Source organism: Salmo salar, chromosome 02 (genome assembly GCF_965601325.2).
Source record: "Salmo salar chromosome 02, fSalSal1, whole genome shotgun sequence".
Lineage (NCBI taxonomy): Eukaryota > Metazoa > Chordata > Actinopteri > Salmoniformes > Salmonidae > Salmo > Salmo salar.
In genome coordinates this window covers 26174088-26201518 of record NC_138292.1, presented here as the reverse complement: position 1 = coordinate 26201518, position 27431 = coordinate 26174088, and the positions used below count along the sequence as shown (strand labels likewise).

Genomic DNA, 27431 nt, shown 5'->3' with positions numbered 1-27431 from the left:
GGATCTTGCAGCTAGCTAGCTGCTACCCGAGTGACTATTGGCTAACGTCGGTCCCGGAGCTAACATCAATTATTCCAGCTGAAGAGTTCCATCAGCCACTCCTGGGCTACAATCACGGACCCGTTTTACTGCCGATGTGGAGCCCCATCGGGCCTTCACAACTGGACTACCGACGTTATCTGCCCGAGGGAGTTATCCAACTGGCCCCTCCGTCGCGACGTAACCTGAACGGCCATCTGCGGCCCGCTAATCGTTAGCTTGTCTTATCGGCTGCTATCTTAATAGGTATATTGGACAATTTTCTTGGGCCACTATAACTATAACTATTTTGCCAGTTGGACTGGTCCCCCCTACCACACGGAACCCCACTAATCTACAGACGGAAACGCACGAGGTGGCTAAAAACAGACCTCCCTCCATCTTCTGCCAGCTTGCTACCTATGGCCCGGCTAGCTATCTGAATCTCACTTGGACATTTATGATCACTCGGCTATGCATGCCTCTCCTTAATGTCAATATGCCTTGTTCATTGCTGTTCTGGTTAGTGTTTATTGGCTTATTTCACTGTAGAGCTTCTAGCCCTGCTCATTATACCTTATCCAACCTTTCAATTCCACCACCCACACATGCTATGACATCTTCTGGTTTCAATGATGTTTCTAGAGACAATATCTCTCTCATCACTCAATGCATAGGTTTACATCCACTGTATTCACATCCTACCATACCTTTGTCTGTACATTATACCTTGAAGCTATTTTATCGCCCCCAGAAACCTGCTCCTTTTACTCTCTATTCCGGACATCATAAACAACCAATTCTCATAGCTTTTAGCAGTACCCTTATCCTACTCCTCCTCTGTTCCTCTGGTGATGTAGAGGTGAATCCAGGCCCTGCAGTGCCTAGCTCCACTCCTATTCCCCAGGCGCTCTCTTTTGATGACTTCTGTAACTGTAATATCCTTGGTTTCATGCATGTTAACCTGTTAGGGCTAGGGGGCAGTATTGACACGGCTGGATAAAAAAACGTACCCGATTTAATCTGGTTACTACTCCTGCCCAGTAACTAGAATATGCATATAATTATTGGCTTTGGACAGAAAACACCCTAAAGTTTCTAAAACTGTTTGAATGGTGTCGGGGAGTATAACAGAACTCATATGGCAGGCAAAAACCTGAAAAGATTTCATGCAGGAAGTGGCCTGTCTGACAAGGTGTCGTTCTTCTTGCCTCTGTTTATTGAAGACTGAGGATCTCTGCTATAACGTGACACTTCCTACGGCTCCCATAGGCTCTCAGAAGGCGGCAAAAAGCTGAATCGTGGCTTTGCAGGCTCTGGCTGAAAAAAAGTAGCGCGTTTGGGTAGTGGCTGGTTACAGTACTGTGAGACTCAGGCGCATGCCCGCGTCGACCGAATGCTTTGTTTTCTTTCCTCTGTTTACCTAAACGCAGATTCCCGGTCGGAATATTATCGCTTTTTTACGAGAAAAATGGCATAAAATGGATTTTAAACAGCGGTTGACATGCTTCGAAGTACGGTAATGGAATATTTAGAAATTTTTTGTCACGAATTGCGCCATGCTCGTGACCCTTATTTACACTTCGGATAGTGTCTTGGAACGCACGAACAAAACGCCGCTATTTGGATATAACGATGGATTATTTTGGACCAAACCAACATTTGTTATTGAAGTAGCAGTCCTGGGAGTGCATTCTGACGAAAAACATCAAAGGTAATCAAAGGTAATCAAAACCGTAAACACGGGCACCCTCATAGATATCATCCTAACCAACCTGCCATCTAAATACACCTCTGCAGGTTTCAACCAAGATCTCAGCGATCGCTGCCTCATCGCCTGCATCCGTAAAGGGTCAGCGGTCAAACGACCTCCCCTCATCACTGCCAAACACTCCCTGAAACATTTCAGTGAGCAAGCCTTTCTAATCGACCTGGCCTGGGTATCATGGGAGGATATTGACCTCATCCCGTCAGTAGAGGATGCCTGGTTATTTTTTTTTAAATGCCTTCCTCACCATCTTAAATAACCATGCCCCATTCAAGAAATTTAGAACCAAGAACAGATATAGCCCTTGGTTCTTCTCCAGACCTGACTGCCCTTAACCAACACAAAAACATCCTGTGGCTTTCTGCATTAGCATCGAACAGCCCCCGTGATATGCAACTATTCAGGGAAGTTAGAAACCAATATACACAGGCAGTTAGAAAAGCCAAGGCTAGCTTTTTCAAACAGAAATTTGCTTCCTGTAACACAAACTCAAAAAAGTTCTGGGACACTGTAAAGTGCATGGAGAATAAGAACACCTCCTCCCAGCTGCCCACTGCACTGAGGATAGGAAACTGTCACCTCTGATAAATTCACTATAATTGAGAATTTCAATAAGCATTTTTCTACAGCTGGCCATGCGTTCCACCTGGCTACCCCTACCGCGGTCAACAGCACTGCACCCCCCACAGCTACTCGCCCAAGCCTTCCCCATTTCTCCTTCTCCCAAATCCAGTCAGCTGATGTTCTGAAAGAGCTGCAAAATCTGGACCCCTACAAATCAGCCGGGCTAGACAATCTGGACCCTTTCATTCTAAAATGATCTGCCCGAAACTGTTGCAACCCCTCTCGTGTCGTCTGAGATTCCAAAAGATTGGAAAGCAGCTGCTGTCATCCCCCTCTTCAAAGGAGGGGACACTCTTGACCCAAACTGCTACAGACCTATATCTATCCTACCCTGCCTTTCTAAGGTCTTCGAAAGCCAAGTCAACAAACAGATTACCGACCATTTCGAAACCCACCGCACCTTCTCCGCTATGCAATCTGGTTTCAGAGCTGGTCATGGGTGCACCTCAGCCACGCTCAAGGTCCTAAACGATATCATAACCGCCATCGATAAGAAACAATACTGTGCTGCCGTATTCATTGAGCTGGCCAAGGCTTTCGACTCCGTCAATCACCACATTCTCATCGGCAGACTCAATAGCCTCGGTTTCTCAAATGATTGCCTCGCCTGGTTCACCAACTACTTCTCTGATTGAGTTCAATATGTCAAATCGGATGGCCTGTTGTCCGGGCCACTGGTAGTCTCTATGGGGGTGCCACAGGGTTCAATTCTTGGGCCAACTCTTTTCTCTGTATACATCAATGATGTCGCTCTTGCTGCTGGTGAGTCTCTGATCCACCTCTACGCAGACGACACCATTCTGTATACTTCTGGCCCTTCTTTGGACACTGTGTTAACCTGTTAGGGCTGGGGGCAGTATTTGCACGGCTGGATAAAAAAAATGTACCCGATTTAATCTGGTTACTAATCCTACCCAGTAACTAGAATATGCATATACTTATTATATATGGACAGAAAACACCCTAAAGTTTCTAAAACTGTTTGAATGGTGTCTGTGAGTATAACAGAACTCATTTGGCAGGCAAAACCCTGAGACATTTTCTGACAGGAAGTGGATACCTGATGTGTTGTATTACCTTTAAACCTATGCCATTGAAAAACACAGGGGCTGAGGAATATTTTGGCACTTCCTATTGCTTCCACTAGATGTCACCAGACTTTACAAAGTGTTTTGAGTCTTCTGGAGGGAGATCTGACCGAACAAGAGCCATGGAACGATGATGGCCCATTAGACACCTGGCGCGCGAGTTCATGTTGGGTACCCTTGTTCCAATACGTTATAAAAGAGAATGCATTCGTCCACCTTGAATATTATTCATGTTCTGGTTAAAAAAGGCCCTAATGATTTATGCTATACAACGTTTGACATGTTTGAACGAACGTAAATATATTTTTTCCCCTCGTTCATGACGAGAAGTCCGGCTGGCTTAGATCATGTGCTAACAAGACGGAGATTTTTGGACATAAATGATGAGCTTTTTTGAACAAAACTACATTCGTTATGGACCTGTGATACCTGGAAGTGACATCTGATGAAGAGAATCAAAGGTAATGGATTATTTACATAGTATTTTCGATTTTAGATCTCCCCAACATGACGTCTAGTCTGTATCGCAACGCGTATTTTTCTGGGCGCAGTGCTCATATTATTGCAAAGTGTGATTTCCCAGTAAGGTTATTTTTAAATCTGGCAAGTTGATTGCGTTCAAGAGATGTAAATCTATAATTCTTTAAATGACAATATAATATTTTACCAATGTTTTCTAATTTTAATTATTTAATTTGTGGTGTTGACTTGACTGCCGGTTATTGGAGGGAAACGATTTCCTCAACATCAATGCCATAGTAAAACGCTGTTTTTGGATATAAATATGAACTTGATAGAACTAAAAATGCATGCATTGTCTAACATGATGTCCTAGGAGTGTCATCTGATGGAGATTGTAAAAGGTTAGTGCATCATTTTAGCTGGTTTTATGGTTTTGGTGACCCTGTCTTTGAATTGACAAAACATTACACACAACTCTTGTAAATGTACTGTCCTAACATACTCTAAATTTATGCTTTCGCCGTAAAACCTTTTTGAAATCGTAAAACGTGGTTAGATTAAGGAGATGTTTATCTTTCAAAGGGTGTAAAATAGTTGTATGTTTGAAAAATTTGAATTTTGACATTTATTTGGATTCAAATTTGCCGCTCTTGAAATGCACCTGCTGTTGATGGAGTGCACCACGGGTGGGACGCTTGCGTCCCACCTAGCCCATAGAGGTTAACAACCCCTCCAGACGAGCTTCAATGCCATACAACTCTCCTTCCAATGCTCTTCAACCGATTGCTGCCTGCACCTGCCCGCCCGTGCAGCGTCACTACTCTGGACGGTTCTTACTTAGAATATGTGGACAACTACAAATACCTAGGTGTCTGGTTAGACTGTAAGCTCTCCTTCCAGACTCACATCAAACATCTCCAATCCAAAGTTAAATCTAGAATTGGCTTCCTATTTGGCATCAAAGCATCCTTCACTCATGGTGCCAAACATACCCTCGTAAAACTGACCATCCTACCGATCCTCGACTTCGGCGATGTAATTTACAAAATAGCCTCCAATACCCTACTCAATAAACTGGATGCAGTCTATCACAGTGCCATCCGTTTTGTCACCAAAGCCCCATATACTACCCACCACTGCGACCTGTATGCTCTCGTTGGCTGGCCCTCGCTTCATACTCGTCGCCAAACCCACTGGCTCCAGGTCATCTACAAGACCCTGCTAGGTAAAGTCCCCCCTTATCTCCACTCACTGGTCACCATTGCAGCACCCACCTGTAGCATGCGCTCCAGCAGGTATATCTCTCTGGTCACCCACAAAGCCAATTCCTCCTTTGGCCGTCTCTCCTTCCACTTCTCCGCTGCCAATGACTGGAACGAACTACAAAAATCTCTGAAACTGGAAACACTTATCTCCCTCACTAGCTTTAAGCACCAGCTGTCAGAGCAGCTCACAGATCACTGCACCTGAACATAGCCCATCTATAATTTAGCCCATACAACTACCTCTTCCCCTACTGTATTTATTTATTTTACTCCTTTACACCCCATTATTTCTACTTTGCACTTTCTTCCACTGCAAATCTACCATTCCAGTGTTTTACTTGCTAGATTGTATTTACTTTGCTACCATGGCCTTTTTTGCCTTTACCTCCCTTATCTCACCTCATTTGCTCACATTGTATTTGACTTATCTTTCTACTGTATTATTGACTGTTTGTTTTACTCCATGTGTAACTCTGTGTTGTTGTATGTGTCGAACTGCTTTGCTTTATCTTGGCCAGGTCGCAATTGTAAATTAGAACTTGTTCTCAACTTGCCTACCTGGTTAAATAAAGGTGAAATAAAATAAATAAACATTGTTCATGCTGTTGTTTTTTTTAAACAGTACAGCACAGTTCACTACTAGGGATGCAAATTTCGGTCAATTCTGCTGCCGACTAACCTACCCTCATTAACCGGTCAATAAAACAGCTACATTTTACCAAACAGTAAAATGGCGTGATCAACCGAAAATACTATACATAGAAAAGGAGCGGCCATTTTTCATTAAGACTCTACATGCAAACATGCAACAATAGCAAGCCCATTGTCTTACAGTGAAAAGGCTATAGCCTATTATGGAACATGCAACGCATGTAATGAAGCAGGAAATAAAATGTAATTTTCAAACATTTGCCAAAATGCATTATGCGGGAAAACACAGTTCCAAAACAGTGCACCTAATGCGAGTGGTTTCATGTGTGACAGGGATTAAAATCTGTTACACAAAAAGATGGGAAATCTAACAGCAACAATTAGGATGAGTTGCTAATATGACTAGGATTGTGCCTTTGGGTTTCTAGACAACAAAAGAAAGTTGATAAGAAAACCAATAGAACAGTAGCAAAATTAAAGTTAATGGCATAAGAGTTTATATAAAATAATTGCCTACGTTTTTATGGGCTACCTTGAAGCAAGATAAGACATGCCTCATTATTTGAAGTCAAGTAAAACTTTCAGGTTTCAAACAATTATACTGCCTAAAGCTCACTGCAAAGTGGTGGGTGATGCACTGCTAGCCTGACTGTAGCATATGTACTCAAATGGGGAATGGGAGGCGAGCTTAAATTATGAGTTGAGATTGGGAAATAAAAAGTTATATATAAAAGCACGTTTCACTCCAGTACCATCTTTTGAGGAGCTGCTCTCTGACAGGTGATAGGCTATTCTCTGTAAGCTGTGCGCGTGTGACAGATAAGATACATGACAACCAACGAAAATACACACGGCCAATTTAATTCCCCTAAATTATGCAAAATTAAACTATAGACTGATAAGCATGAGCGGTCAAATGTATTTTCGGCGGCTAACCAATTAACGGTTAACTGTTAAGATCCCTATTCAGTACAGTAGACTCTACTGTACCAAACTTTACTGTACCAGGGGTCGCATTAGAGTTCAGAAATCAAAATCTGCGTTTTAAACCATCTCCCATGTGTTTTATGTTGAAAGACAGTGTTTTGTTTCAATAGAGTGATCAGGGATGTGCAACTATAGTTCTCCTTCACAGAGAATACATTAGTACAACACATTCAGCAGAAAATAGCTTCATTTAAATCAGATGACAACAGAAGTGCAACACTATTTGGCTAGCAGCCACACAAGTAAATTAGTTTAAAATGAAAAAAAAGCAAGGTATTTTTTGCAAAAACGATGCATGGCCATCATATTTCTATTGTTCATCATAGAAAGAGCGTAGCCAGCTACATTTCCTAATCTGTTGCATGAAATTAATCTTGCATTTTACTGGAGAAAAGTAGGCTACACCGAGAAAAGTGGAGAACTGCAACTGAAGCACAAAAAAAAATTCTGATGCTGAACAGAAGTTACTGTAAGAAGCATTTTAGATCTGTGCTTACAAAACGCAGTAAGATAGAGTATCTTAGGAGTTCTCTTTTTCTGAGTGAAAAACGCAGAATTCTGCATTAACGCGTAATGAACTATACTCTTGTCTTTACTGTACCCAGCTGTGCTTCACTGTACTGTGCAAACTTGTGAAACACAGGCGTCTAGGATTGGTGATCGGACCAAATCTGAACCAATCATGGACGTCTATGTTAGGGCCAAATCAGGCTGGTCTAGAACGACCAAAAAATCCAGACTCCTTGACTTTTTCCAACAACAAAAAATATGTTACAGTCTTATTCTAAAATGTATCACTCCCCCCTTCAATCTACACACAATACCCCATAATGACAAAGCAAAAACAGGTTTAATACATTTTTGCAAATGTATTAAAAATAAACTGAAATATTACATTTACATAAGTATTCAGACCCTTTACTCAGTACTTTGTTGAAGCATATTTCAGGTCTCTCCAGAGATGTTCGATCGGGTTCAAGTCCGGGATCTGGCTGGACATTCAGGACATTCAGAGACTTCTCCCGAAGCCACTCCTGTGTTGTCTAGCCTAGTGGTTAGAGCGTTGGGACAGAAACCGAAAGGGTCGTTGTCCTGTTGGAAGGTGAACCTTCACCCCAGTCTGAGGTCCTGATCGCTCCAGAGCAGGCTTTCATCAAGGATCTCTCTGTACTTTGCTCCGTTCATCTTTGCCTCGATCCTGACTAGGCTTCCAGTCCCTGCCGCTGAAAGAAAAACCTTCCCACAGCATGCTACTGCCACCAACAAGCTTCCCTGTAGAGATGGTGCCAGGATTCCTCCAGAGTTCAATCATGTTTCTCATGGTCAGAGAGTTCTTTAGGTGCCCTTTGGCAAACTCCAAGCAGGCTGTCATGTGCCTTTTACTGAGGTGTGGCTTCCATCTGGCCACTCTACCATAAAGGCCTGATTGGTGGACCTCTGTCAATCAGTGACCATCGGGTTCTTGGTCGCCTCCCTGTCCAAGGCCCCTGATTGTTCAGTTTGGCCGGGCAGCCATCTCTAACAAGAGTCTTGGGGATTCCGAACTTCTTCCATTTAAGAATGATGGAGGCCACTGTGTTCTTGGGTACTTTCAATGCTGCAGAAATGTTTTGGTACCCTTCCCCAGATTTGTGCCTCGACACACACAATCCTGTCTCGGAGCTCGACGGACAATTCCTTGCTCTGACAAGCACTGCTAACTGTGGGACCTTACATAGACAGGTGTGTGCCTTTCCAAATCATGTTCAATCAATTGAATTTACCACAGGTGGACTCCAATCAGGTTGTAGAAACATCTCAAGGATGATCAATGGAAACAGGATGCACCTGTGCTCATTTTCGAGACTCATAGTAAAGGGTCTGAATACTTACGTAAATAAGGCATCTGTTTTTTTTATAAATTTGCTAAAAATTCTAAAACCTGTTTTAGCTTTGTCATTATGGGGCATTGTGTGTAGATTGATGAGAACAATGTTTTTATTTGATCCATTTCAGAATAAGGCTGGATACTTTCCGAGTGCACTAACAGTATGCCAATGGGAGGAAGGACAGTAGCAGGTGATTCAATGGTGGTTTGTGACTACTATGATTTCCCATTGTTGACAATTGCAGTAATTCCATTAATGATTACTTAATAATTGATCAACGAAAATGGGTTATCGGTAAAAACATGAACTAATTGCTAGGTCTACATTTACTTGTTACTTCTGTGAACTTTCGTTATCCTCCCTCCACATGAGGGAGAGAAATTTGAAAATATCTTAAAGACATGGGATTTTACAAGGCACAAGGAAAAGTTTCTTCAACTTAAAGGCAAATCATTACTCTAAAACAAAATATACATTGCTTATATTAGTTGGCAGGGGGTCTTTACGTCAACATTGTGTTTTGATGTATTTCTAATACCTTTTATTTTTAAAGACCCTTTCCCATCTATTTTGCCAGAAATCAATACCAAATGTATTTATTTTTTGAAATACGTTTTTTTTTCTTATGCATCTGTTCCTTCATTTACCAAAAATATAGACTCTTAGCTTTCATTTTACACCCAATTTGATATGCGCCTACGAACTTCACGTTGGTGCTCATGGGTCATTTTACATGGAAATTACCAAGTATAGTGTAATAGGTTACTGCCTTCTTGGAATAGGTCTCCCATGTCAAATGTTTACCATCATTGGGATGAGCACCAAACTATACCATTACTATACCATTACAAACCCAACACAAGTGCACTGGACAAGCCATTACATCAACTAGTTAAGTTAATCATTCAAAAAAACAGTCCAAGCACTTCTTTCAAATTCTCTTCTCCTCCAGGTAATGCAGTTTTGTTCATGGATGGCGAGGCATTACCAAGAAACCAGCAGCAATTGACCCAGGCATGCCTGGGAACTGGGGAGGGGTTGGGACTCTAACTACATCTGCTACATGCCTGCTAATATGCAAATAAAGTCGATATTGTGGCAGCAGCATTTTGTCGGCGAATGTGGAGCTAGGGTCCAAGTGAGATTATTAACATATGAATACTTAACATCATTAGGTAGGCCTAGGTCATTTATATGTCAAATTGAAATATCTAATATGCTTGGTGGTCCTCTCTTGCTTGTACTGAAATAGAAAATGGACTGCAATAGCAGGCCAAGTAACGATAGATAACATCTCACATCATGACAAATTTACCCACTACCGGGTTTCGTTATTATAGTTTTCCCTCCAATGACTTCAACAAGCTAGTTACATTAGCAAGCGTAACATTAATTGACTCAGTGACTGCGACAAAAACTGACCTGGGTGACACTCTGCAAACCATGTTTTTGAAAGGAACGTGAAATTATCCCCATAAACGGTAGTTAGCTAGCTATCATAGAGAGTAGGTATCTGACGTAGCCCCTCCCCCTCTTGAATTCATAGAAACATTTATGTAGCTACGTTCGTTACTCACTGCAGCAAATACAGGCATAAACCTACTAAACACTCATTTAAGACAAATACCTGGCTAGCTAGCGTGGGTGTAAGTTATTCGTGGTAAATCGTATGTCTAACTAACCATAGAGCTCCAATGCAGACAAATATTACATTAGCCTTCCCCTTTGTTAGCAGGCGTTATTGACGAACATCTCATGAAGTCGCTCCTGCTAACGTTAGCTAGTTAGCTAACTAATGTTGACACTTAAAGCAAAGTATTATGAAACGGAGCTAACTCTACATGACACACACACACAAAACTACACACCAACACAGGTAACCAAAATGACTTGATAAAAGAAGCAAAAATATACTAACTCCAGCAGCGATTTGGGCTCTCACCTCTTCGCTCCCACTTGAGCTGTACCCAGCCTCCGCTAAGTTCTTGTGGTTCGACTCTATCCCAAGTAAGCGCAAGTGAGACTGGTCCTCGTTTAACGCTAGTACCAGGCTTGAGGGCCTTGGGCCTCCAACATTAGTCACATCGTCAGCTTCTGCCCCTGATCGGTCGAGTTGCCAACGCTTCTCAGAACGCAAGCGGCTGCGAGACGACCAAGGCCGACCAGGGAAGCGACCTCGGGGTGCAGCAGTGCCAACTTGGCCTCCTATGGCAGCCGCGGTTGCTGATCCGCATCCCGCTGCCGCCATCATAGCTTCAAAAACAACACCGATAGCAACTTGAGGTGAGACAAGAGGGAAGGCGCGAGATAGGGAGGGGGGACCCCGCAAGACTGCTGGGAAATGAAGTAAGTCCAAGAAAAGCTTCACAGGGTAACTTGCAAATCTTTATATAAATGATGATTGGAATTTATAGGAGTGGTGTGTGCAATGCAATATGTAATGCAAGTAATAAACCCATTTGATATTAAACAAAGGACACATTGCTCGATCATTGTTTGACTACAGCCATTACGATTATTGATAATTAACTACAAGGCCCAGCTTCCCTTCATGCAAAAAAATATACACATTTTGTGAATGGCCATCTGCCGTTGTAACAAGGTGTTTAGGCTTGTCCCTATTCCTCAGTTGCCGAGCGGCATGTCCTCGTCTTCTGATATGATCATACTGAATGAACGTACATTATGTGCACGCTCCTTACATGAGAGAGAGTCAATGCACTTAAATCAAACTCTAAACATAATTTGAAAAAAAGAGAGTCAATGTACCTGAATCAAGCTCGAAACATAATTTGAAAAGAAGAATTGAAAACATCCACAAGTCTAGGCCTATATTTTTTGCATTGATAAGAGGAGAATTGTGGTTGTATATTGTAGTAAACTTCATTGATGGAACATATTCACAGAATAAGACAGGCAGGTTAACAGTAATTGTGCAACTGCAAGGCACATATTTTACATATCTTTTGCATGGCAATTCAGATAATCTGCACTGTCATAAATCATAGGTGATTTACTACAAGCATAAGTGAATTACACTTGAAATATATTTTAATTTAAATGCCAAAACATACGTTTCTATTTACGCTATCTGAACTACATTACCCACAATGAACTGGCGGTGGGGCAGGATGGATGTCACATCCCCCTCTTCAGAAAACTGGAGCAGGAAGCGGAAAGGAACGAGTTGAAATGCTCTTTTGTGTTGATGTTTTGAGCTTTTTAACGTTAATTTGTCAAGCAATTTAGAGCTATTTGACATCTATTTAATTAAAGATTACAGGTAAAAGCCTCGGAAAATATTATTAATGCTGTTTTTTCTGTAATAGTGGTTCCTATAGAGGACAATTGCTGTTAACATTGTAGCATATATTGTTAGCCATCCAGCACGCAGTATTTTCGACTGTTTTTTTCAAAACTTAGCTACGAGCCTACACATTTCCCCTTAAAATACTTCAATAGTAAGCAAAATTGGTGTTTAAATATGTTATTTTATCGTGTAGTCTGGGAAGATAGCCAGGCAAAAGTTGGGTGGAAACACAAGACTTGTTCCACTCTTATCGGTAGGGGGCACCCTCATTTTACAGACGGGCACTTCCATGAAGCCGAAATGTGCCAGTCTAGATCTTCAAAAGACCCTCTCACTTTTATACTCTTCCTTCATACTTCAAGGTCTCTTTGAAAAGCTGTCAAAACGAAGGGGGAAATAACAGGAAATCAACATGAACCTAGAGCGCCTTCCCAATGAGGAGAAACTCACCCTTTGCAGGAAATACTATTTAGGTAAGTTGGTAGTGAACTACCAAGTGTTGTTGTGCTCTAATTATAAGCCACGTGAAATCCCCTGGCATGGTTCAAAGATAAAAACATTTAATGAACTATCCAATGTTAGTGTTGTGAATTGATGTTTTCACAACGTTGTGTGTATGTACACACACACACAGTTGAAGTCGGAAGTTTACGTACACTTAGGTTGGAGTCATTAAAAATCATTTTTCAACCACTCCACAAATTTCTTGTTAACAAACTATAGTTTTGGCAAGTCATTTAGGACATCTACTTTGCATGACACAAGTCATTTTTCCAACAATTGTTTACAGACAGATTATTTCACTTATAATTCACTGTATCACAATTCCAGTGGGTCAGAAGTTTACATACACTAAGTTGACTCTGCCTTAAAACAGCTTGGAAAATTCCAGAAAAGGATGTCATGGCTTTAGAAACTTCTGATAGGCTAATTGACATCATTTGAGTCAATTGGACATGTACCTCTGGATGAAGTCTGAAGTTTACATACATACACCTTAGACAAATAAATTTAAACTCAGTTTTTCACAATTCCTGAAATATAATCCTAGTAAACATTCCCTGTATTAGGTCAATTATTTATTTTTTTAAGAATGTGAAATGTCAGAAAAATAGTAGTGATTTATTTCAGCTTTTATTTCTTTTATCACATTCCCAGTGGGTCAGAAGTTTACATACACTCAATTAGTATATGGTAGCGTTGCCTTTAAATTGTTTAATTTAGGTCAAATGTTTCAGGTAGCCTTCCACAACCTTCCCACAATAAGTTGGGTGAATTTTGGCCCATTCCTCCTGACAGAGCTGGTGTAACTGAGTCAGGTTTGTAGGCCTCCTTGCTCGTACACGCTTTTTCAGTTCTGCCCACAAATTTTCTATAGGTTTGAGGTCAGGGCTTTGTGATGGCCACTCCAATACCTTGACTTTGTTGTCCTTAATCCATTTTGCCACAACTTTGGAAGTATGCTTGGGGTCATTGTCCATTTGGAGGCGCATCTGCGACCAAGCTTTAACTTCCTGACTGATGTCTTGAGATGTTGCTTCAATATATCCACAATTTTCCTACCTTATGATGCCATCTATTTTGTGAAGTGCACCAGTCCCTCCTGCAGCAAAGCAACCCCACAACATGATGCTGCCACCCCTGTGCTTCACGGTTGGGATGGTGTTCTTTGGCTTGCAAGCCTCCCCCTTTTTCCTCCAAACATAAAGATGGTCATTATGACCAAACAGATCTATTTTTGTTTCATCAGACCAGAGGACAGTTCTCCAAAAAGTACAATCTTTGTCCCCATGTGCAGTTGCAAACCTTCGTCTGGCTTTTTTACGGCAGCTTTGGAGCAGTGGCTTCTTCCTTGCTGAGCGGCCTTTCAGGTTATGTCTATAGGACTCGTTTTACTGTGGATATAGATACTTTTGTACCTGTTTCCTACAGCATCTTCACAAGGTCCTTTGCTGTTGTTCTGGGATTGATTTGCACTTTTCGCACCAAAGTACGTTCATCTCTAGGAGACAGAACGCGTCGCCTTCCTGAGCGATATGACAGCTGCGTGGTCCCATGGTGTTTATACTTGTGTACTATTGTTTGTACAGATGAACGTGGTACCTTCAGGCGTTTGGACATTTCTCCCAAGGATGAACCAGACTTGTGGAGGTCTACAATTTATTTTCTGAGGTCTTGGCTGATTTCTTTTGATTTTCCCATGATGTCAAGCAAAGAGGCACTGAGTTTGAAGGTAGGCCTTGAAATACCTCCACAGGTACACCTCCAATAAGCTAATTGACATCATGAGTCAATCAGAAGCTTCTAAAGCCATGATATCATTTTCTGGAATTTTCCAAGCTGTTTAAAGGCACAGTCAACTTAGTGTATGGAAACTTCTGACCCACTGGAATTGTGATACAGTGAATTATAAGTTAAATAATCTGTCTGTAAACAATTGTTGGAAAAATTACTTGTCATGCACAAAGTAGATGTCCTTACTGACTTGCCAAAACTATAGTTTGTTAACAAGAAATTTGTGGAGTGGTTGAAAAACAAGTTTTACAACCTAAGTGTATGTAAACTTCCGACTTCAAGTGTGTGTGTGTAGTAATACTGTAATGACTTTCTCTCTCAGGGGGATTTGCATTCCTTCCGTTCCTGTGGCTGGTGAATGTGGTGTGGTTTTTCAAAGAGGCCTTTGTAAAGCCAACATATACTGAACAACTCCAGATCAAAACATGTGAGTACACAGAGAAGGTTCTGTGAATTAATATAGCTAAAGATTCCTGTACAAATTATTAGTTGTCCAGGTTTGTTGTGGCTCATCCACATACTGGATAAATAATACATTTATGTTACAGGTTGTGTGTCTTATGAGATGTAGGCCTATGATCCATGATGAGATAAGATGATCCAGCGAAAACAAAGTTGGCTTTGTATTATTTTAACATTAGTGTAAGTATTAGTGAAAGTATGCAGTTTCTATGCAAAGATGACTACAATAAATTACATCTCTCTTTCAGATGTAAAGCGTTCAGGGCTGGGGTTGCTACTGTGGGTTGCAGTACTCACCACATGGATAACCATATTCCAACACTTCAGAGCAGAATGGGGTGAGGTGGGCGATTACCTCTCCTTCACCATTCCACTTGGCATTCCCTGAGACGGACAAGGCGGGAAACAAGAAAGCTTCCTACTGTATCAAACTTGACCATGACAGAATTAATAGACAAATCTAACAGTTTGAAATAGTTAAATGTGTAGTTGATCTCAATGGATAATCATAGTAATTTTTTCTGGGCTTTAATGAGTGGGAAGATGTCCTGTGAACACTGCACCTTTTCCCAAAATTGTGTCTAGTGTGTGGATGGCTCAACACGTTTGAGTAAATTTGGAAGGTTAAACAGGCGAATGGTATGTATGACAAAAATAAATGGCAAATTCATAAACTTTCTAAATTAAATGGAAGTGTATGCTTTTTTTATTTGCTGTAATAAGGTTTTGAGCTTATATGCTAGATCGTGGTCTAGTGTGCATTTCATTAGACATTTGGCTCCTATGGATAATATGAATGGTATGCGCATAGCTTTGGATAACAATATCCAATTGGCTTTGTGTTTAATAAGTCAGTAACACTGCTCACAATAACAACATACTTATTCCAGATAATGTATTCATAGTCTCCTTTGTACTCTCACAGTGTAAACAATTCCAACAGTGATGAGATATTAGCCAGTAAAGTACTTTATGATTGCAGCATTATGATTAAGTCCTTAAATGAGGTCCGCCTTAGGCCAATCTCTTATGAAAATCAATGCCTCTGTAGCAAATGTTACCACCCCCCTCTCTTCAGGATCATGGTTGAAGCTGTTTTTAGGTACTCAAAGACTCTACTTCTATTACCAACCGACGCCATGGCAGGAAGGACACGTCGTCCCACCAGCTCTAGTACTTAACACATGTCCATTGAGTGCCAGGGTTGTATAAGTCACACAACTTTCTGCTCTAAATGGGGTCAAGAGGCAGTGGATGTAAACACAACTCAGACGTGTGTGATGGATGGTCATAAGATACCCAATCGAGGAAGTGCTAAGACCTGTGACATGCAGGAGGCTTATATGACATTGTTGTGGATGTGGTGTCAATGTAATTGTAGAACATGATGTTCACCCTGCATGTCATAATGACCTAATTATTATAAGGTCGTTTTTATACGCCCCCATTCCTCTCCAGGACAAAGTGGTTCGGGGAGACTGGCCAACATTAATCACGGATTTGTTCAGCCCTCTCTTTGGGATTTCTATCTCTAGAAATGCCGGAATTATAAAAAATATTGAATAATTTTTCTTTGAATAGAAAAATGTCCAAATAAGGACAATGTGATTGAAGATTAGTGTGCTTTAACACCTGCTTCACATTGATCAAAAGATCATTACATAAACAATGTAACAGAAAAATCTTAAGTATGTAGACCTATAAAATAAATATTGTAACATCTTTAACATTCCAGTGTTTGGAAAAATATGTTTTACATGGTGTGACATTGACAATGTTTGTGACCTTGTTCAACCTCTGTTTAATAAGCAGAGGTAGAAGATAAAAATTCCCATTGCCCAATTATTAACCTGGGATAAGCACAGTTTATGCAGTAAAGGCCTAATGGATAATAATTTTAAGCCTGTCAGAAAATAAAATAGCAATATTTCATAACTTTTCAAGGAATCTGTAACAGCAAGTATTGAGCAGTCCAGTCCGTTATACAGTGTATCCGTAGAAGGAAGCGTCTGAACTGTTGTCTGGCAGAACACTGTATTGAGATTACCGCTTTTGGCTGTGTTGAATGCCAATTGCCAAATCACCAAAAGGGGCTCCACCAGAGCTCTCAACAGGTGTCAAGGAAAACAACCATGTTAGGTTAATTAAAAAGGTGCATGAGATGGAAACATTCCTATTATCACACGTACACTGGCATGTGAATATTGCCACGTTTACGTGGTAGTCGGAACTAGGAAACTCACATTCCCGACTTGCTAACTGGTCGTGGTTACAGGATACAGTACACGTGCCGCATGCAAACAGTTAGCAAATCAGAAATGTACGAGTTTCCTAGTTCTGACTACCACTTGAACGCGGCATATCACCCTTTACTGTCGTCCCATGCTGTCTGGCACGGATGCACTGTTTGGGGGGTTCACCCCTTTGATGTAATTTTTAAACAGACAATCCCGGAAAGTAATGGATAAGATACAGCAACAAACTCTGAGAAAGTGAAATTGTATAATGCATACAAATTATCTAAAATTAAATGAAAAACCGTTATGATTTTGAAGGAGGATTGTAACAGTTAAAAAAAGCTATATGATGGAGAATATGGTAAAAGTTCCTCATATATAGGTTGATATGATAGGGAGGAGTGTTCCTTAAGGCAGGTCCCTATTCTATCGAAGCCTTTGATCACAACTAAAACAAAATCATAATTCCTAGGGGTCTGGTGGTGAATCCAAAGCAATGCAGGGTGTTTTACAGCGAAGTTCCCGCCTCATTATGTAACTCCTGCTATCATAAATACAGACCTTAACTCGCACTTCCACAGAGTCAGATACACGGACGCAGCAATCCATCCTATTGGCAGTCAGAACATAATAGGATTTGCAGGCATCTCATAACGATAAATGCTAACGACTCTGCGTCTCTGGGATTTTAAACTGTGACTCTTCCCAGCAACAATTTGAAAGGTCTTTGATTGTTCAAGCGAATTTGGTATTATTTACAGCAATATTCCAGATTTGACAAGGACTATAAAAACCATCGCTGTAGCCTTTACGAATCAATCACTTTCTGTACCTCAGCAGTGAAGCAGCGGGTATATTATGGTTGATTTATTTCTTGCTTCATTCTAACAACTTATATTAGGCTAATATTTTCTCGAATAGACCTACATTTATTGGACTCTCATTTTTTCCCATTTGCTATTTCTCCCTGTGACCTAGAATATTTGTAACATCATCGGCCCATATGGTTGTGAAAGGCTGTAGTAATCACTGCATATTTTATTTTGACCTCAGACGTGAAATGGACTTCGATCTGCCACCCACTTTTCCAGCCAGCGGTATCGCATGGGAGAGAGTCCTGCCGCCTCTTCTTCCCGCGCTGAACGGGACATTCGGGCTGTACTCATTCACGCCGTCGGAGCTGCTCACCCCAGTGGCGGAGCACACTGGCTCAGCACAGGTAGGTTTTATTTCCGTTACACTGCATGCATGCAGTGCTCTAATCTCTCACTGATAAAACAATTTTTTGATTCATTTTTCATGACTTTGTTCTGTATCAATGAGGTAACATTGCTAAATGAATTGTGTGTTTTACTTTCTATATTCTACTGACATTTTAATGAATGCCCATTTACGGCAGGTGCTCTTGCATTTTCGTATCGTTTGAATAGAATTACATAGAAGTAGATTAAACCAGCAGTAATAAAGCAGCAATAGTGTCAATTTGAGTAGTAAAATTGGGTATCTTCCCCTGTTGCCAGGTGTGTTGTGACCACAAAGGATTCACAGTTCAGGTTGATGTGAAACACTTCAACCCAGAGGAGCTGATGGTCAAGGTGACAGGAGACTTTGTGGAGGTCCAAGGGAAACACAAAGAGAAAAAAGTAAGCAACTACTGTGTTGCATGTATTATGCAAGAGTTGTTCTCTATTCATAATCACACTTCCATAGTTTGTGATGACAGACATTGAATATAGCCTGGTTACTATGCAGTCCGTTTCTGCTTCAACCAACTACCGACCAGACTGGAAACCAGACCACTTGTTAGCCTGAAAATGAGCATTCCTCAATGACTGTGTTCACAGGATGGGTCAGGGCTGGTGACACGACAGTTCAACCGGCGCTACAGGATTCCAAAGGGAGTGGACTCCATGGCTCTGGAGTCGGCTGTGTCGCCTGAAGGCATCCTCATCATATCTGCCCCTATGTTGCAGGGGGAGAACTCCACACACCTGTCCCACTCTGAACCATGAGCATACACACCCTAGGAACAAACACACACAATCCATAGGAACCAGTGTTGGGGAGTAGTACACTACATGTAGTTCAACTAGTACTTTAACTACATTTTGCAGTAGCTTGGTGGCAGTTCAAATCTTGGTATTATGTAGTTTGCTACATGGCAAAAAAAAGTAGTTGTGTAGCTAACTACTGGAATTACACTACTTTTTTTGCAAAAAGAAAATATGGATGTAGTAAGTTTAACCGATGTGAAATGGCTAGTTAGTTAGCGGTGGTGCGCGCTAATAGCGTTTCGATCTGTGACGTCAGTCGCTCTGAGACCTGAAGTGGTTGTTCCGCGATGGGTAACGATGCTTCGTGGGTGTCAGTTGATGTGTGCAAGGGTCCCTGTTTCGAGCCCAGGTTGGGGCGAAGAGAGGGACGGAACCTGTTCCTTTCCTTTCTTTTTCAGTATTACTATTTTCTAGTTCTCACTTGAAACAGTTGTTTAATATGCTAAATTACACATTCTGTGAACTGTTCTTGCAATTTGTAGTCTGACATTTCAAACTTAAATATAATTTATCACAAAGTAGTTTGATGTAGTAAACCCTTTTCAAATTAATTTTAGTTAATAAAGAAAATAAAAATGTCGTTAAGGGTAACTTTATTGTAGTTTAACTTCTTCCAATGTGAAGTAATTGGTAGCTTGGTAAACTATTCACACACACAAAAAAATACAGGCACACTCCAACAGACATATCAAACACTCAAAGAACTGGTGCCTGCCTGTACCAAAACACCCATTAACTACACCATCACACCATTCAAATTCCCTGCTCTCTCTCTCTGAGGTTTGTACATATTAACAGGACAGATTCCTCATTTAAAAGCATCCCTCATCCAAAAGAATCCCATTTAACTCAATCTTAAAATGTTTTTATGGAACCATTTATTGTAAATATGATATAAAACCATTGAAAATGTTGATTTGTATTGTGTGGAGTGTCTAATGCCCTCTAAGTCATGAGTAAATGTTTTAACACTCAGATTATCAAGTATGTTCACAAAACTCAAAAGTAAGGTTGTTGTATATTTTCAAACTATTTATTGTAAGAAGAGAATGTTAAAAATAAATGCACTATATATTGCTGTACAAAAATAAAATAAGTCTGTTGAATTGGTTGTTTTTGTTCCCTGTGTGCACACCACCAGTGCTCACTCTTCCTCGAATTCATCCAACAGCGAGTCTACCTCTCTGAAAGAAAAAACATGTTTTTAGAGCATGTTCTAAGGTTGCTTCAATGCTTTGCATAGCCAAATATTATATCACTCTAGGAGTCATATGGGTCTGCAATGTGAGAAAATAAAATGTAACATTTTACTCCAAAGACAAAACAAATCAGCATAACATCATGATTTTACGATACAGTGCATTCGGAATGTATTCAGACGCCTTGACTTTTTCCACATTTTGTTATGTTACAGCCTTATTCTAAAATGGATTAAATTGTTTTCCCCCACCTACACAATACTCCATAATGACAAAGAGAGGTTTTTAGAAATGTTTGCAAAAAATACAATCACAATCACATAAGTGTATAGAAGCACCTTTGACAGTGATTACAGCTGTGAATCTTTCTGGGTAAGTCTAACAGATTTTCACACCTGGATTAGGTAACATTTGTCAATTATGCTTTTCAAAATGTTTCAAACTGTCAAATTGGTTGTTGATCATTGCGAGAATTTTTCAAGGCTTTCCATAGATTATCAAGTAGATTTAATACAAAACTGTTACTCGGCCACTCAGGAACATTCAGTCTTCTTGGTAACCAACTCCAGTGTAGATTTGGCCTTGTGCTTTAGGTTACTGTCAGGTTAATTCATCTCCCAGTGTCTGGTGGAAAGCAACGGAACCAAGTTTTCACTCTAGGATTTTGCCTGCACCATTACGTTTTTTTATCCTGGAAAAACTACCCAGTCCTTAACGATTACAAGCATACCCATAACATGATGCAGCCACCACTATGCTTGAAGATATGGAGAATGGTACTCAGTAATGTGTTGGATTTGCCCCAAACATAGCACTTTGTATGCAGGACAAAAGGTGAATTGCTTTGCCACATTTTTTGCAGTTTTACTTCAATGCCTTATTGCAAACAGGATGCATGTTTTTGAATATTTTTTATTCTGTACAGGCTTCCTTATTTTCAAGCGGTCATTTAGGTTAGTATTGTGGAGTAGCTACAATGTGGTTGATCCATCCCCTGCAATTTCCTATCACAGCCATTAAACTCTGTCACCATTGGCATCATGAAATCCCTGAGCGGTTTCCTTCCTCTCCAGCAAATGAGTTAGGAAGGACACCTGTATCTTTGTAGTGACTTATTGATACACCATCCAAAGTGTAATTAATAACTTCACAATGCTCAAAGGGATATTCAATGTCTGCTTTTTTCATATTCTTCTTCGTTTACCCATCTACCAATAGGTACCCTTCTTTGTGAGGTATTGGAAAACCTCCCTGGCCATTGTGGTCGAATCTGTGTTATAAATTCACTGCTCGACTGAGGGACCTTAAAGATAATTGTTTGTGTGGGGCACATAGAGGTAGTCATTCAAAAATCATGCTAACCACTTTTATTGCACTGTGAAACAATGCAATTTATTATGTGACTTGTTAAGCACATTTTTACTCCTGAATGTATTTAGGCTTGCCATGACAAAGGGGTTGAATACTTGACGCAAGACATTTTTCAGCTTTTAAATTTGTAAAGATTTCTAATAACATAATTCCACTTTGACACTATGGGGTATTGTGTCGGCCAGTGACCAAAAAACAAATCTCAATTTAATCCATATGAAATTCAGTCTGTAACACAAAATGTGGACAAAAGTGAATACTTTCATAAGGTACTGTAATTACTCTGAAAATATTTTAATAAGCTCATTATTTTAATGAGTAAAGGAAAGGTCAATGAAATAAATGAAGGATATACTGTATCTAGGAAACATATACCAGTTCTTTACCCGATTTGCTCCTTCACCCACTTCCTCTGCTGCCTTAAGACCTTCAGTAAGGGGTCATCTTTAAACTCCTGCTCGTCTGAATCTTAAGGGGGAAAAGATATGCAGTTAAAATGTCACTGTGCAGATAACAAAAGTAACTTTAGGAGCATTGGATTACGTTACCGATTCTTTTTGTTGTAACTTTAGCTACTTTCTAGCAAAGCTATGCCAGGAGTTCATAATGTTATATTAGAGCACATGTTAACTGTACACAGGTATAAATAGCCAGAAATGTACACATGAACACCAGCAAGGTGAAGTGAAAATAGATAACTGGCACTGGTCCACACAGTCAATGTACTCCTATAACAGAGAGGACTATGGCATCACTCAATTGTTATGCCACCCAAAAGACCCCTTTAGCATTTAGGGCAAAATCCTAACTTATTATTTAGAGTAAGAAATGCATGTATATGAATGGGATATTCAGGAAAAAGTTCTTTTGGATTCAGTCCCGGTGGAACTTGACTGGAGGCCATTTACATACACTATTATACAGCCAGAGTCTATTCCACCTCTGCTACCTAGAGTTAAGGTCAGCAGTCCCCACTGCACCAGGCAGTCTCACCTTCAGCCTCCTGCAGCAGCTGAGCTACGACCTCCCGGGGCTGCTGTGCACTGGGAGGCGGGGCGGGGGACTGTGGGGGCATGTATCTGGGAGAGTCAGAGGACACAGGGGTTCTGGGCGGGTCCGGAGAGTCCGTGGTCAGGAACAGTACCTCTGAAACTACCTGCCAAGGTAAATTAATATGCTTTACTCAACTAATATCTTTATTTAAATTAAACTAACCTGGATAAATGAATAATGACTAAAGTAAATGAATATTATTGTAACACTTAAATTCATAACAGCCTTTCTTCAATGTGTTAATGGCATCTAGCATCAGTGATGCTGATGACCCACGGTGTTAACTGACCTGTCCCAGGGCGCTGTGTATGGGAGAGGGTGGTGGAGCACGATCTCCAGGGCAGCCCTCTCTCACTACCCCCGGCCCCCTTTCCTGTTGCCCCCAGTCTCTGCTGGGCTCCTCCCTCCATGGGATGACCCTGTCTTTACCTCTGGTGTGGTGTTGGCTCACACTCCAATCTGCATAGCTGGGCCTCTCAGCATGGTCCCTGTCACCAACGTGACACCTACAGAGATATTGTCATTGAGTTTACAGACTGGGCCACATGTCATTCAGTCAAACTGTTACCCCTCTTAGATACAGGTCATACCTGGCTGATTTCTTCTTTCTGCAGGACGGCCCTGTCCGCTTCTCACTCCTCTCCTTCTGAAGTGTCTCCTTTTTTGTCCTCTCGGTTCTTCTCTGTTGAACTGCCCACTCTTCCTCTGTGGTCTCAGACAAGGCGGGTGGTGGTGGAGAGGACTCATGTTTACTAGTGGGCTCCTCAGTGGACGTGTCTGTGGAGCTGAACTGGGCTTTGGGCTGCCTGACGGTCCGGTCGGCCCCAGAGACCCCACTCCTCTTTGGGCTCCTCTGGTGGCTCGGTGGAGGGGAGTGGGGTTGAGCCGTACAAGGAAGGATGTCACAGAGGAGGTGCATGTGGGGACGGACCGGGGCATCCGGCTGCAACTTAGAGATGGTGGGGCTGGAGATGGGGAGGGAGGGGGCAACTCTATGAGAGGAATAAGCAGAGAGAGGATTCCACTGTACCTAACGAAGGGGAACAAATCAAATCATTTGATCTGTGATTACCTAAATGCATTGGAAAATACTACCACACAGTGGCAGACATTTCAAAGAGACTTCAAAAACTCTTTCTAAGAGCAGGTGTAGTAGACAAGGGGGTAAGTACCTTGTGAGCCTGACAGCTGACAGCATGCTGATGAAGGGTGTAACCCTGCTGTGGGTTTGACTGAACCCACTGACTGGCCTGCTCCATCTTTCTCCTCAGACGCCACTGAAACAGGATGTCCTCCTCTGGGCATGTGCGGGGGTCCGGGGGACCAACCACAGACGGTTTGGGCGCGGTTCCAGCATAGAGGTCTGCTGAGCCTAGGTTCCCCACAACTTGAGGAAGCGGTTGCACAAGAAGAGTTATTGCAATATGTGTATTCAGATAAAGTGAGAATAAAGAAAGTTGCAAAAGGAAACTAAATCGTGACCATGAGAAATGAGGGACGTGGCAAGAGCACAGAATAAGAGTGGCTCTGGGAGTTTGAAAAAGCAATATGTGGTTGAGACAAGGGAAATTCATGCAAATCAGACGTTTTGAACTTCCCAACCCCCATGGCTCACCAGTGGTTGAGTCGATAAGACTGGTAACTATAGGCCTTCGGACTGGCTCATCTATGCTCACAGGGGAGGAAAAATTGGAGCAGCCCAGGCCCTCAGAGCTGATGGGAATAGATCCACTACTGAGTGAGTGCTCACTGAAAACATAACATTTAGTTTTTGTAAGACTAATACAATTCTCCTCATTGCAACTGACGGAATTACATTTAATTGACCCCAACCCTGCTCAGTGTATTCCATTCCTCCCAGCATGTCTACCTTCTGTGTAGCAGTCTACTGGCCTTCTCCTGTAGATGCAGTATCTCTGAGTCTCCAAGGTCACCGTGAGAGGAGTCTGACAGGCCCTGCCAGGGGGATCAGAAAGAGAGGCCAGTGAGTGCACCAGAGGCATCATCTCCTGTCACCATTTCTATCACCAACATTCTAGAACATTCACAATGTTGTGTAACTGAGCCCTCAGCGGGTTCTGTTTTGAACACTCTTTATGGCTCAGTTCTATAAAAGCTCACATCAATTGCATATCGAGTTCAGCTCATTCCCTCAGGGATATGCAGCAAGCTGGATATGGAGCGGTGTTTTGACCAGAAGGGGTATTAGCGAAGGCATCAAACACAGTTGCATAATCAAAGGGAACAGCTGCCAACTAGTTCATATAAACAGTGGTTTGGCAGAACATGTCGTATGGTGTTGGTATGCAAATATTTATGAGGAGCAGCACTCTGCATGGGGAGTCTTTCAATACATCTCAGCCATTCTGGCTCTTGCACACTTGACAGAATTACATACACCTGTCTAATACCAATATATCTCACCGTCTCAAAAAGAAACTTACCAAAACGGAGCATGAACAGGACGATGATGTACTCACCATGGCACTAAGATCAAGGAGTCCCCTGCATGGGGAGAGGGTGGTGCCATGCCAAAACTGCCCAACTGGACTGAGGGTGGTGGCTGAGTCTTTAAGGGAAAGGCCTGTGTACATAAAGAAAGGGGGAATGAATGAGTAGACATTGTATTTTACTGTTTATACACACATCATATTTATGTATATACTTGATTCTTGATATATCTCACTAATATAGCTACTGCTGTACATATTCATCCGGTGTATAGATTGCATTTTGATTCAGTGCTATTTGGGTTGTTAATTGGATTCGTCCTGACTTTCTTGATTTCTTTCCTTTAAAAAAATGTATGTTTTAATTGTTTGACATTTGACTGCATTGTTAGGAGCTAGTAACATAAGATTTCGCTGCACCTGCTATAACATCTGCTAAACTGTGTACTTGACCAATAAACTTTGATTTGAAATGGAGAGCAGAGCAAGAGTTGGTCAAATGCATCAGAACGGTCACTAGATTCCTTGTTTTATAGAGCCAGCAAAACTTTGTGAGTTTCAATGAGATGTAAAGAACAATGAATGATCCAAGTGAAGTACCTATGTCAGTGGTTTGAGTGGGTGTAGAACTGGAGGGTAGAGGGGAGGAGGACAGCCACCAGAAAGGCTGCTGGCCCTCTCCCACCATTGCCGACATCTGCTGACGCTCCTCTCGACTCTGTGGCCTTCCGTGACGAAAGCGTTCAATGTACCTGGAAAAGGAATTATTGTAGTTACTAATGAGACAAGGGCATAACACCATAAATCAATACAAAAATCCTATAAACTCATCACCTGCAAGCTTATTGTGGATATCATGATACACACTATAATGAAGACATACATAAGGATGCAGGGTCACAAATAAAACAAATTACCATCATGTAATTTTAGAAATAGCATGAAGCATACTTTGCCAACACTGAATCTTCCTGCTCTCCTCCCCCAGTGGAGACCAGGGACTTTCCCGATGTTGGGTCCCGTGTCAGTGTGTCTCTGTTCGGGGAGGCGGCAGTGTTGGCCGGGGAGGACCCAAGGTCAGTGGAGGGCCAGGACTCTAAGAAACTAGGCTGGGCCTCTGTGGCAGGAGGAGGACAGAGGACAAAGTGGTTGGCTGCCCCAAGGAAGCACTGGTCCTCTGGGCTCAGTGTGTGTGTCTGGTGAGGAGGGCTGGACAGCTGGGCAAGGCGAACAGGGCTCAGGGTCTAAGACAAACCAGGAAAAAAGCTCAAGTTTGATGAGGAGACTAATGACAATACATGTATTTACTGTATTGGAGTATGTATATTTGGAAAAGACCCTGACAGCCCCTGAAGTCCAGTTCTTACGGTTTTCCTCTGTTGCTTTGGAAGCTTCTTGGTGCGTGAGGGGTTGTAATGTGTTTTTCCCAGAGGTGGGTCTGACGGGAAGGGATTCTTCCTTGTGAACAGAGCAGCACCACTAAGAGAGCAAGAGAGACAAAAGGTGACCATTTTCATTGTGGCAAAAACATATCGTTCTGGTTTGAAAACGGTTGCGCTGCATTCCTAATTACTTGTTCCACGCCTCACCTGGATTTCATGTTGACAGTATCACCGGCGCCAACTCACACACTGGGCAGAGAAGTGTTATAGCCCACATGTAGACAACTCTTAGCTATAATCATAGGATGAGACAGTGTTAAAGTGTGTGTCAGGTAAATACCTAGCACACACGCATTTGATTTAACAAGAGAGTGAAAAGAGACAACTAGCTAATTAGCTGGCACTGCAAAAAGTTATCCCTGTAACTTAGCTAGCTAACAGCATTGCAGTTTAAAACAGTTTTTGTTCATTTAGAAAGGCTAGATCACTGACGTCGATGACGTATTAAATACTTTTTTTAAAGCACGTACTTTCCATGTAAATGTTACTTGAGCATCTCGATTTGATCACTGCCTCGGTTGATTCAATGAAAGGAAAACATAATGCGCCTTCCGGGTTTCTATCCGGTTTGGGCTTGTGTCAGTTACCGGGCAACCAAACGGCGAAATAAAATAGTTCGATTAGTAAAATCATATGCATAGTCTAGACAATTAGTTCTACTTTTCTAAATGGTACATTCCTCGCAGGATAACTTTTAATTCAACTATTTGACAGATTCAATAATCTTGAGTTTATCTTTACCGAGAACCTCATTATCGCCAACGATCGATTCTGGCCAATCTAGAAAAAGTTGGTAAGTGACAGACATTGATCTGAACCAATGATAC

At 41.5% G+C, this 27431-nt stretch overlaps 4 protein-coding genes across 7 annotated transcripts in view; 2 read left to right on the top strand and 2 right to left on the bottom strand.

Moving 5' to 3' along the window:
* The window catches only part of kmt2bb (lysine (K)-specific methyltransferase 2Bb), an 86638-nt gene extending 75612 nt beyond the window's left edge, over nucleotides 1–11026 (bottom strand). Inside the window, exon 1 of one of the 2 annotated variants that reach the window (XM_045701009.2) lies at nucleotides 10674–11026. In XM_045701009.2, the coding sequence (XP_045556965.2) occupies nucleotides 10674–10982 (309 nt within the window). In that variant the 5' untranslated portion in view covers nucleotides 10983–11026. Of the gene's footprint in view, nucleotides 1–10649 lie in introns of both variants that reach the window. The other variant, XM_014156395.3, reaches the window with a different exon arrangement.
* Nucleotides 11027–11859: 833 nt separating this feature from the next.
* psenen (presenilin enhancer, gamma-secretase subunit) lies at nucleotides 11860–15486 on the top strand. The gene is made up of 4 exons (XM_045701000.2): nucleotides 11860–12014; nucleotides 12404–12514; nucleotides 14659–14763; nucleotides 15047–15486. The coding sequence occupies exons 2-4, from the start codon at nucleotides 12454–12456 to the stop codon at nucleotides 15184–15186; spliced, it is 306 nt and encodes a 101-aa protein (XP_045556956.1). The 5' UTR covers nucleotides 11860–12014; nucleotides 12404–12453; the 3' UTR covers nucleotides 15187–15486.
* Nucleotides 15487–17602: 2116 nt separating this feature from the next.
* hspb6 (heat shock protein family B (small) member 6) lies at nucleotides 17603–20195 on the top strand. 2 transcript variants are annotated; one of them, XM_014156489.2, is made up of 4 exons: nucleotides 17603–17886; nucleotides 18089–18254; nucleotides 18556–18678; nucleotides 18880–20195. In XM_014156489.2, the coding sequence occupies exons 2-4, from the start codon at nucleotides 18096–18098 to the stop codon at nucleotides 19045–19047; spliced, it is 450 nt and encodes a 149-aa protein (XP_014011964.1). In that variant the 5' UTR covers nucleotides 17603–17886; nucleotides 18089–18095; the 3' UTR covers nucleotides 19048–20195. The 2 variants fall into 2 exon arrangements, with proteins under 2 accessions (XP_014011964.1, XP_014011973.1); XM_014156498.3 differs by having other exon boundaries at nucleotides 17606–17758.
* proser3 (proline and serine rich 3) lies at nucleotides 20101–27393 on the bottom strand. Of its 2 annotated transcripts, none has more exons than XM_014156416.3 (14): nucleotides 27075–27393; nucleotides 26752–26836; nucleotides 26530–26641; nucleotides 26114–26406; nucleotides 25763–25914; nucleotides 25193–25296; nucleotides 24583–24668; nucleotides 24328–24461; nucleotides 23885–24099; nucleotides 23303–23742; nucleotides 23002–23218; nucleotides 22653–22815; nucleotides 22046–22127; nucleotides 20101–20273 (listed from the first exon to the last, which is right to left on the bottom strand). In XM_014156416.3, the coding sequence occupies exons 2-14, from the start codon at nucleotides 26760–26762 to the stop codon at nucleotides 20234–20236; spliced, it is 2049 nt and encodes a 682-aa protein (XP_014011891.1). In that variant the 5' UTR covers nucleotides 26763–26836; nucleotides 27075–27393; the 3' UTR covers nucleotides 20101–20233. The 2 variants fall into 2 exon arrangements, with proteins under 2 accessions (XP_014011891.1, XP_014011907.1); XM_014156432.3 differs by having other exon boundaries at nucleotides 24328–24425.
* Nucleotides 27394–27431: the final 38 nt, after the last annotated feature.

Bases quoted from the DNA above. Each gene is read 5' to 3' on its own strand.
- psenen (XM_045701000.2), top strand. From the start codon at position 12,454: ATGAACCTAGAGCGCCTTCCCAATGAGGAGAAACTCACCCTTTGCAGG. The intron at 12,515-14,658 runs GTAAGTTGGTAG...TTTCTCTCTCAG, and splicing joins TTGCAGGAAATACTATTTAG to GGGGATTTGCATTCCTTCCG. The intron at 14,764-15,046 runs GTGAGTACACAG...TCTCTCTTTCAG, and splicing joins ACAACTCCAGATCAAAACAT to ATGTAAAGCGTTCAGGGCTG.
- hspb6 (XM_014156489.2), top strand. From the start codon at position 18,096: ATGGACTTCGATCTGCCACCCACTTTTCCAGCCAGCGGTATCGCATGG. The intron at 18,255-18,555 runs GTAGGTTTTATT...CCCTGTTGCCAG, and splicing joins AGCACACTGGCTCAGCACAG to GTGTGTTGTGACCACAAAGG. The intron at 18,679-18,879 runs GTAAGCAACTAC...CTGTGTTCACAG, and splicing joins GGAAACACAAAGAGAAAAAA to GATGGGTCAGGGCTGGTGAC.
- proser3 (XM_014156416.3), bottom strand. The intron at 23,219-23,302 runs GTATGACCTGTA...ATATCTCTGTAG, and splicing joins AGAAAGAAGAAATCAGCCAG to GTGTCACGTTGGTGACAGGG. The intron at 22,816-23,001 runs GTCAGTTAACAC...TTACCTTGGCAG, and splicing joins TACACAGCGCCCTGGGACAG to GTAGTTTCAGAGGTACTGTT.